Below are 11,503 nucleotides of genomic sequence, written 5' to 3' on the forward strand. Positions count from 1 at the left end.
ATGAAAATTCTGCCTTCACAAATTTTTAGGAATAGATTTGAAGCCTTTTTTCACGCACTATTCTTTTACGGATTTATCCACTTTAACATGTTTAATTTGAAGTTTAGTATTCGTAAGCTGTATCCTGTCTAAACCCACGTGAAAATCTTATTGTGTAAGCTTTGGTAAAAATAATTCTTTACCAAGTTTGCATATTATTTCATGCTTGATGTCATTGTTGAAAGTTGTTTTTAGGTTTAGCTTGCCAAATCTTCCGATTTCAATAGCAGAACCAGCCTATCTAAAACCTACTCAATCACGCGCTTGGTTTTCATTCCGAGCAAAAGCGGAAGTTGTTTTAGGCACTTCCGGAACAAATCGCTGTATCAGACGACATACATATTGCACCATGCCAGAAAAGAAAGAATTTAAAAGATTGCCGACGGACGTGAAGCCCGAGAACTATACTCTGCGGCTTCAGCCAGATCTTGATAAGTTCACCTTCAAAGGACAGGAAACAATTGATGTCAAGGTAGATAAATTGCATTGTTTCTATCGCAGATGGACCCGAACCGGCTTTTTAATTTATTGGATTTATTTTGTATAAAATGATTTAAAGTAACATTTAAAGCAATATCGGCATTTAGATTCCAAATAAAGCTGCAAAGAATCTTACTTCATTAGCACCCCCCTTTCCCATCCCTATCAAAATTCTTAATTTTCCATGCAGCATAGATATTTTATCTATGGTTGCAAATATGATTGCACTTTAAACGCATTTCTCAATTTTCGGAGTTTTCCCTTGGATAGGTTTTTTGTTACACTGAAATTCATTTCAATGTCAAGAAAATTACAACAACCCCACCGAATAGAAAAATCAATGTGATGTGTAGTTTATGTGATCCTCAGGGGTTTTTTTTGTCTATCAAGGCCTCGGATTTTTTGCCGGAATTAACTTCCTCTTTGCAAATGCCAAGTTGATTTTAAAAACTAAAAAAAAAGATATGTTGTCAATGTCAATGTGGTATTTAAATTTAATTATATTATAAAGGCATTTGATAGAAAGCAGTCCAATACCTCTTTTATTTAACATTTGGTACCTGCAGATCTAACAAACTAAAGAATAAAATAAACAATTTTTATACACAACTTTTGGCACAGATTGAAATTTGAAGAGACAACCTTATATATATAGATTTATTCCCATATCATAAACATGATATTACGCTGTGAAATCAATCTGTAGTGTTTACTACAGCTACTCCTGCTATATAATGTAGCAGCTGGAACAGCTTTTAATATATAGCCTATATCAAAAACCAAAAATGTACATTGGTTTACTTATATGTATAAGAATATTAAAGTACATTTAATAAGAAGCTACTGCAATTTGCAGATCCTTGCTAACTTGATGAAAATGAAAAACTCAAATATATGTAATGTTCATTTAATTTTTTCCTTATGTGTTAATGGTTTTTTTTTTTTTGGGGGGGGGGGGGGGGGGGGGTTGCACTTGTGATAAATCCCAGCGATTTGTGCCCTGTTTTTACTAAGTATTTTATGATGTGTTTTACATCTAATTATTTGTATTTTATCAGGTTCTCTCAAGCACGACCAGTATCACCCTGAACAGTGAGGAAATAGAAATTCAATCCGCTTGTTATAAAGCTGCAGGTACAGTATAATTTACAATATGACACATAAGGCCAAACAAAAATCCCAAAGTAAAGAGATATTTCCTCCTTTTTGAAAAATAAAATGTTAGTGTAGAAAGATAATGAGAAGTTAAAATGAATTTTAAAAAGGAAATGTCTTGATCTTCAAATTTAGAATGTTTGAGACAAGGTTATGATGACTTTTGACAGATGCCTCATAAATCACTATGAATTTCCTCAGACTTTTGATTAAAAGTATAAATTTTTGGGTAAAATTCTTGAAGAGCTAGATGATCTTCAATGGAGTCATCATTTCAAAAATTTTAGACTTGGTAAGCTCAATCTTCCAAGATTATTACAAATTCTGATATAATTGCAAACCTATGCTTATTTAAGATTTTCTATTGTACAGATGCTGGAGACCAGAATTTAAAAGCAGAGGTGAAATTTGAACCAGAAAATGCTTCAGTGGTTTTGTCATTTCCCAGTGCTCTTCAGGTAACTGTTCCTGTTCAAGTCCCCATTTTATCAAACATCTGTAGATGATGATGGAGAAAATAACATTATGGTATTGCTGGATTTTAGGGAAATTAAATAGTTTGGTAAAGAAATTGGGATCAGCAATGAATACTGGAAATGTAATATATGTCTAGCATGATCAGGGTTCTCTCTAAAACCTGAGGGGCGGGGAATTTCTCCGCCTATATTGACGTAATTACCCGGCTATTATTGCATTTCAACCACAATCTAGCTATAAGCTAGACCCCCAGAACCCGGGCCCTTCTACTTACATTTTTTCCCCTTCTACTTCAATTTTTAGAGACAACCCTGACTGCATGCACAATATTTGATTGGAAATAACTTTTCTAAAAGTTTTTGTGTATGAGAGACATTTAGAACCATTTTAACAAGAGCTTGGACTTTTGGAGGTTGTGTCAAACAGCAATGTGACATAAGCCTGTCTATTTCATTGCTGCCCACTCAGGCATGGCTGTATGAAATCAACGAGATTTGTCTGACTTTTGAGCAAAGACTACATAGTCTGTGTATATTACACTTGAAACAAGCATCATTTTTATCAGCCAAACAAGTTTCATAGAGTATACTTCTGCATGTGTTATGCCTTTTGTGGTTGGTTTAATGATTGCATATGGACCATTATGTTAAATTGTTGCCATAACCCTGTGATTGTAGCCAGGAAGTGGGCAGCTGTGCATTGACTTCACAGGAGAGCTGAACGACAAGATGAAAGGTTTCTACAGAAGCAAGTATTCCTCACCTTCTGGAGAGGAGAAGTATGGAGCTGTCACACAGTTTGAGGTTCATATTCATTTATTTATATGTTTCCTTTGTATAAATGTTTCAAAGATCTTAAGAGGTTTGAAACAACAAATATTAGAGAAATTCTTAAAATTTGCTAAATTTAATATTCAAAGAGGCTTGTACTTATACATGAATGTACATGGCGAAAATGTATCAATTAGACAAAAACTTTTTGTTTCAAATTCAGTACCTGTAATTTCAATATCAACCCAAACATCTGGCCTGAGAAATTAAAAATTATTTTTGGCTGAGCAATTTGATTTTGCATTTTGTAGGCCACAGATGCCCGTAGAGCTTTCCCTTGCTGGGATGAACCTGCTGTCAAGGCCACATTTGATGTTACCCTGGTGGTTCCAAAAAACAGAGTAGCTCTCTCCAACATGGTGAGTCCACATTTCCTATGTAAAGGCTTTGTTGACAACATTCATTAAAAAATATATTTGTTGCTATATTTGATCTGTTTGATGAACTGGAGACAATGCCTTGCCGACAACATTCATTTGAAAAACATTTAATGCTATTTTTTATCTGTAGAAGAATCTAGAGAAACTGAATTTGCTATAATTTTTTAATACACTGTAAATACATTTACTTGTACTTTTTCAATAAGCATGATATGCTATACTTTTCTTTATATATTTTCTTTGATTACGAGAAAGAGTGCGCTTCTGTATTTGTTTTGATATTGAAATGTTGACCTAATAGCATGACATTGATTGATTCAACATTATAGCCAGTGAAATCGGAGAACGATCTGCCAGAAGACAGCACCTGGAAGGTGGTCACCTACGAGCGGACCCCCATCATGTCCACCTACCTGCTGGCCTTTGTTGTTGGGGAGTACGATTATGTAGAGGACAAGGATTCGGACGGGGTGCTGGTCAGGGTCTACACCCCCGTGGGCAAAAAGGAGCAGGGACAGTTCGCCCTGGAGGTGGCGGTCAAGACGCTGCCATTCTACAACAAATATTTCCAGATCGCCTACCCCCTCCCCAAAATTGACCTCATCGCTATTGCTGACTTTGCTGCAGGTTTTCTGTCATTTATTGCACACATTTAACAGAAATCAATATTTTTTCAAGTTTGACAAAATTATTGAATTTATTCTGAGAATGAAATTGTTAGAATTACCATAGCATCAGATACAAAGAGTTAATCATGAAAGGTAATTTGTTACACAAGTTTTTATAATAAATGCTAGTTCTCTAAATAACATGTGAGACTTACTGAATAGATATCTTTTTATTGTACCAGTAAATGGAAACTTGCATGTGATACATCCAGAATTTTGACCAATCAGATTGAATGTTTATTAGGTGCGATGGAGAACTGGGGCCTGGTGACATACCGTGAGACGGCCTTGCTGATTGATCCCAAGAACTCCTCCTCCAAATCCAAGCAGTGGGTGGCGCTGGTGGTGGGGCATGAGCTGGCTCACCAGTGGTTTGGGAACCTTGTCACAATGGTAAGTTTGAGTGACTGGACAGTAATAGGCACTAATAGGCATATGAAATCAAATGTTTCTCTGCTTGATGATGGACATTTAGTTGTATTGTATTACCCTTTGTTTTTTAAATATCCCTGAAGGTATATTCTTTTGTTGATTTCGTCCTTTTTCTAAATTTCTACAAAAAATTCATTTCTGTGGGTTAGGGTTATTTACATGAAGAGTTCTGCCTCACAAGACAGATTATTATCTCAAAACATGGTTGATTGTAATATGTTCTTGTTCAAAAAATTATTCAGTAAATTGTACTGAATTTATTCCTGTGCTTCTAGGAATGGTGGACTCACCTGTGGCTTAATGAGGGCTTTGCCTCCTGGATTGAATACCTCTGTGTGGACTACTGCTTCCCCGAGTTTGACATTTGGACACAGTTCGTGAACTCGGACCTAGGCAGAGCTCTGGAGATGGATGCTTTACACAATAGTCATGCTATAGAGGTAGGGAACCAGTGGAAGCATTGTAGACATTAAAATACAAAATCTAGTAAGTTTTTCCAGCTTTGCCTTGCCTTCTATGGATGTTACCAACCAGACACATTTCTGTAGATAGTCAGTAACACATGTACCTGTAATATGGTGCTTAGGGAGAAGTTTGGTTGCTGTAATATTTACCTGCATACTTAAATGAGAAAAGATTAAGGAAATATTGATGTACAAATTGTACATGTATTTAATTGACAGAAATACACATGTTGTTCAAAATGATTCATTGTTGATAACATCTACTTTATTTTAACCTTTGCATTATGATCAATCTGGCTTTATAGCAGGTCAGCCAATTACAAATTTAATTGATTTGATGCTCCCTTCAGATCCCAGTGGGGCATCCTGATGAGGTGGATGAAATTTTTGATGCCATTTCCTACAGTAAAGGAGCCTCGGTCATCAGAATGCTGCACGACTATGTTGGAGATGAGGTATGTAATAATGGGACGAATCCTGTTGTATGATAAAGAAGTGCTTGTCTGATAAGGTGGGTAATTATTTACAAGGATGTTACATACCTGTGTTGAAGAGAACATATTAAGTGGTACATTTGACATGCATTGTGAAGGCGTTTGTCAAACAAATACAGGAGGTAGGTAATTAGTAAGACTACGTCGGAAATGTGGTTAATACATACAATGAATTCCCAAAGAAAAGGGTGGGGCAATATGTTTTAATACATGATATAATTCTTAAATAACCTTTTGGTATACAAAGCTTTTTATTGTTTTTCAGAGCTTCAAGAAAGGAATGAACCAGTACCTGACAAAATTCAAATACAAGAACGCAGTCACTGAAGATCTGTGGGAGTCCCTTGGGAAAGCCAGCGGGAAACCGGTCCTTGATGTGATGACAACCTGGACCAAACAGATGGGGTACCCCGTAGTGAAGGCAAGGAGCTTACATTGTAGATTTTCAATTTCATAAGTCATTAAGTGAGAGGTGCAATGAACTTTGAATCAATTTTTTTTTTACATATTCTGATGTAGATAATTCTATTATTAGGTCAGTGAGAAACAAGATGGCAGTAACAGAGTTTTGACCTTGACCCAAGAGAAGTTTTGTGCTGATGGAGTACAGGAGAAAGGTAACACTGGAGTGACTGTATGTTGTGTGTGTTGGACATTGTGACAAAAGTAGAATGTTTTTCCCAAGTAATAGAGCTGTCCATTATGTATGAGATAAAATTACAACTGAAAGAATGATAGCAAGTTAAGAATTGTGAATCCAAGTTATCAAATAGTTACTGTAGTCTACACATAATTTATTAGATATACTGTTGAATCATTAGAATTCGCGATGGCTCAATTTTCGTGGTATTCATGGATAGCCCACCCCCACGAATTTAAATCCTCAATGAAAACAATTTTAGAAAGAGTTATCTTTGTTGCTGAAACAGTAACCGACGCATCCACGAAATTATATCCCCACGAATCAGCAAAAAAGTCATAATCCACGAAAATTGGCCCCCACGAATTTAAATGATTCCACAGTATCAGATGATAGTTTCACTTGGTAATTTGTGTAAGGTTACATTCTGTTATGACTGTATTTTAGAGGGCTCTTTCTCCTGGATGGTGCCAGTATCAATCAGCACAGCCAGCGATCCAAAGAAAGCTGCTGTAGTTACTCTGCTGGACAAAACCTCAATGGATGTCACAGTTTCTAATGTCAGCCCAGACCAGTGGGTTAAGGTAGGTGACAGTTCCCAATGTCAGCCCAGACCAGTGGGTTAAGGTAGGTGACAGTTCCCAATGTCAGCCCAGACCAGTGGGTTAAGGTAGGTCACATTTCTCATTATCACTCCGGACCAGTGGGTCAAGGTAGGTCCCAGTTCCCAATGCAACCCTAGACCAGTGGGTTAAGGTAGGTCCCAGTTCCCAATGTCAGCCCAGACCAGTGGGTTAAGGTAGGTGACAGTTCCCAATGTCAGCCCAGACCAGTGGGTTAAGGTAGGTGACAGTTCCCAATGTCAGCCCAGACCAGTGGGTTAAGGTAAGTCACATTTCTCATTATCACTCCGGACCAGTGGGTCAAGGTAGGTCCCAGTTCCCAATGCAACCCTAGACCAGTGGGTTAAGGTAGGTCCCAGTTCCCAATGTCACTCCAGACCAGTGGGTTTAGGTAGGTGACAGTTCCTAATGTCACCCAGACCAGTGGGTTAAGGTAGGTGACAGTTCCCAATGTCAATTCAGACCAGTGGGTTAAGGTAGGTGACAGTTCCCAATGTCAGCCCAGACCAGTGGGTTAAGGTAGGTGACAGTTCCTAATGTCACTCCAGACCAGTGGGTTAAGGTAGGTGACAGTTCCCAATGTCAGCCCAGACCAGTGGGTTAAGGTAGGTGACAGTTCCCAATGTCAGCCCAGACCAGTGGGTTAAGGTAGTTGACAGTTCCCAATGTCACTTCAGACCAGTGGGTTAAGGTAGGTGACAGTTCCCAATGTCACTCCAGACCAGTGTGTTAAGGTAGGTGACAGTTCCTAACGTCACCCCAGACCAGTGGGTCAAGGTAGGTGACAGTTTCCAATGTCACCCCAGACCAGTGGGTAAGGTATGTCAAATAGACTATTGTAGCACCCCAAGTTTGTTTGACAATAGTATTTCTCCTTACCCAATAAAAATCAATTATTAGTTGAATCTGACAAATGTTTTTTTTGAAAATTATTTACTTTAAGTTAGCATGGATAGTAATGAATAAATTATTTTAAAAGAATTTGTTATTCAAATACATGTATTCACATGGAATTGCTTTGATTTTGATTTTGATATTTCACTTCATAAACATTCAAGAAGAGAGAGAAGGTAAAAATTCTTGTTGTACTTTATAACATCCTATCAATTATCTATCCAGTGGTAATTGACCGCCTTCATCTATTACAGGTAAACTGTGAGTCTGTGGGTGTGTACCGGGTCCAGTACAGCTCAGAGACCCTTGACAGATTCATTCCTGCCATCAAGAATAAAACTCTGCCTCCCAGAGACAGGCTTGGTCTGCAGAATGACCTCTTTGCACTTGTAAGTTATCTTATGATATACGTTTTGTAGACCCCAGTAAAAAAGATGGCCTTTGAAACTATAAACTTGTAAATTCAAAGTATCATACTGTGGGGATTCCCCATTATAAATCTCCATACGAAATCAGTTTTTGTTCCAGAGAATTTTTCTGAGTTGAAAATAATAATGCATGAATGGTGTACTTCTTTCTCAGGTATATGTATTTTTATCAAAAATCATCCAAATGTGTTGCAGAAATATCTTGGGACAGACTATAGTGCATTTCACCAAAGATTGATTTAAACTGTACAAGCATAACAATGCCTTCCACTATATTTCAGGCTAGGGCAGGGATGATCTCCACTGTGGATGTTCTGAAGGTGGTGGGAGCCTTCGTCAATGAGGATGACTACACGGTGTGGAGCGATCTCACGGGGAACCTAGGACAGATCAGCATCCTGTTACAGAACACGGACGGATTCGAGGACTTCAAGACCTTCAGCAAGAAACTGTACAAACCGGTGGCCCAGTCCCTAGGCTGGGACGCCAAGGAAAGTGAAGGTTTGTCTGCAATCTATCTGTAAGATCTGTAAATAGCTGTTTTGTTTATCCATCCATCTTATCAGTTTTATATTATTTGTTTGTTTTTACTTGCTTGTATGCGTCTATTGATATTCTTCCTGCATCATCAGATGATGCATTTGGAAGTAATCTGTAAGTTGTGATTCCTGTAGGGTGTTTTTAATTTTGATATTGGAAGTGCACTCTATCTCTCTGTAGCAATACTGCATGTACATGTATTATACCTGGTACACTATAAGCATACTGGTCATATTACTAAACAAGATATTTACATGTACTAATATGTATGATGCAATACTAAGAATACTTCATTGTCATACTAGGAATAATGACAATAAACTAGATATTTGCCTGAATGTACATGTATAAACTTATGTTCCAGGTCCGTTAGCGGCCATGCTTCGAGAGTTGGCTCTGACACGGCTAGGCAAGTACGGAGATGAGGAGACAGTAACAGAGGCCCGCAAAAGGTTCGAAAATCACGTGTCAGGAAAGGTCCCCCTCCCTGCTGATCTGAAGGGACCAGTAAGTACTGGATAGATTAACATAGATACAGTAAAATCATCTTATTGTTTCTAAATGTTTTTTAAACCAGAACTTATATATTGTAGAATCCTAATTAAATGCGAGGAATTAATATGCGTGTAAAATTGCAAGAAGCACATCTCGCAGATTTTAAAATCTTGCTTTTGTTTTTTGGACAGATGAAAACTAGTTGAAACTATGATAAAAATTTGGGGTTCTCGATATTGTTTTATAGCGATTTAATGCAAAACTGTTGAATCGTGGAATTATGTACTCGCAAAAAATAAGGAATCTACAGTATTCAAAGTTAAAATGTCTATAAAATTCAACACAAAAAGATTGTGTCATAAAAAATAATATTGATATCAGATTGGTATGGCTCCATACCATCTCCATGTTAATTGTTTGTCCTTGTTAGAATGAAATTTGTAAACAAATTCTCACCTGTCCACATCTCATTTACAGGTGTATTTGACGGTGATGGTCAATGGGGATGAAACCACATTCAATCAAATGATGAAGGTAAGTAAGAAATAAAGTCTCTCTCTCTCTCTCTCTCTCTCTGAGATTGTACAATTTAAATATTTTGCACTAATCATTTTCAAATTAAAAATATCACTCTTATTTGGAGGTGATTTTCTTAACTAATTATTGATTAAATCATACTAAGGATACACTTTACACATTAACTAATTCAAATTCACCAAAAAAAATATAATCATTGCACAGGAGAGGAGGTGCAAAAGGTGGGGTTGTTCCTTACAAATGTCTGAATTTTTCTTTACTTAGTTGTACGACGAGGCAGACATGCAGGAAGAAAAAGTTCGCATTAGCCGCTGTATCGGATCCATTAAAAGTGACGAACTGAAGAAGAAAGTGCTTGACTTTGCTATGTCTGATAAAGTTAGATCCCAGGACACAGTGTTTGTGATTGGCGGAGTTACCGGAACTGTTCAAGGCAGAGAACTCTGCTGGCAGTTTGTCCAGGACAAGTGGACAGAGCTACACGAAAGATACAAAGGAGGATTCCTGCTGTCTCGACTCGTGGAGGTAACATTTCTTTGTAATATAATGTACTCTATTCTCTCTCAGCTGCATAATGCTTTTAATTAATTTTATTATATTCTATTTCTTTGTCTTGTTAAATTGGAATTTTGTTTATTTGTGACATTCATTTTCTGATGTTTGTTACTATTTTTTATTTTTTAAATCATTATCTGGTTTTTTTTAAATTGCTGAAACAGATTGTATTTTCAAAACAAAAAAAACCTAATTTTTTATATCACCTTATGATATTTACTAATGGGGACATAAATTTCTAAAACAATATCATCAAATTCCAATGCAATCATATTTCTGACACATATTAGTTTTTTCTTTTTTTATCAATAATTGAATGAATTTTGTGTTTCATCTTGCCAGGTTTCCACAGACAACTTTGTAACAGAGGCTCGTGCTAAGGAAGTAGAGGTAAGCTTCACAGTTTTGGGTTTTTTTGTTTTTTTTTACCAAAAAACATGTTGAGAATTGACAAGAAACATGTATTAACTTAATAGATTTTACATTTGATGATAAGATTATGGTAATTAAACTGATGTCTCTCCGATCCCCATTTACACCAATGTTTTATTAGGCATTGGACTCATTAAAATGTTCAGTTAGATTTTCAGATAAACTAATGCATGTATTGTCAAGTGTACATTTTATATTTTATCTATATAATCTAAATTGCTTTAATGTCTTTGCAGAAATTCTTTGAGACCCATTCTGCTCCAGCAGCTGAGAGAAAGATCCAGCAGTCCGTCGAAAACATTCGACTGAACGCCAAGTGGATGGAGCGCGAGTCCACGAGTGTGCTGAAATTCCTGCGCAGTCAGTGAAACTGAAATTGTACAGGGCAGCGACCAAAGGACCAGGAGTTATTTATGAACAAATTGTCATGTGAAATTTCATCTTGTCTTTTCTTTTCTTTACAATATTAAAGGAACATTTATAAATGTTGTGCAGTCCTGTAGTTTGTTGTGATTTTAAATCTACTTCAATACAAAATTAAGAAAATATTTAAGGTGGGATAGGACGTTTGTCAATATTAATGTGGAATATAGTACATTATCATAGAGATACTTTCACTGGTTTAAAATTTTAAAATTTTACATCAATTACCCCAAAAATACCTTTTAAAAATTTTTTGGAAAGGTAAAAATTTTAAAATCCTCAACGGGAATCACTCATGGCTTACAGATTCGTAGTGAACCATCTAACCCACCGTTGTTACGTGTAGGTAACAATTTTGCGGAAAAAAAATAAAAATTACGCTTGATTTTATCGTTTATTTCGATAAATAGTACATCACAACATGGAGGTGTCCCATACCACCTTAAACTGATTGAGAAAGATATTTGAAATTTGATTTTGAGATTTTAGTGTATTTAGGCGTGATGGGCCACTTTGT

At 36.6% G+C, this 11,503-nt stretch overlaps 1 protein-coding gene across 1 annotated transcript; it reads left to right on the top strand.

The window, feature by feature from the left end:
- Positions 1–234: 234 nt before the first annotated feature.
- On the top strand, positions 235–11,052 carry LOC105348440 (puromycin-sensitive aminopeptidase). The gene is made up of 19 exons (XM_020062422.3): positions 235–511; positions 1,578–1,653; positions 2,047–2,132; positions 2,829–2,954; positions 3,233–3,340; positions 3,691–3,988; positions 4,274–4,422; positions 4,737–4,901; positions 5,276–5,380; positions 5,685–5,840; positions 5,955–6,036; positions 6,507–6,643; positions 7,831–7,965; positions 8,286–8,505; positions 8,909–9,051; positions 9,517–9,573; positions 9,841–10,101; positions 10,474–10,521; positions 10,800–11,052. Exons 1-19 carry the CDS (start codon positions 389–391, stop codon positions 10,929–10,931), a joined length of 2,607 nt encoding a protein of 868 aa, XP_019917981.3. The 5' UTR covers positions 235–388; the 3' UTR covers positions 10,932–11,052.
- The last annotated feature ends 451 nt before the right edge of the window (positions 11,053–11,503 follow it).

The sequence above is a fragment of the Magallana gigas genome, chromosome 8, assembly GCF_963853765.1.
Source record: "Magallana gigas chromosome 8, xbMagGiga1.1, whole genome shotgun sequence".
NCBI classification, from domain to species: domain Eukaryota; kingdom Metazoa; phylum Mollusca; class Bivalvia; order Ostreida; family Ostreidae; genus Magallana; species Magallana gigas.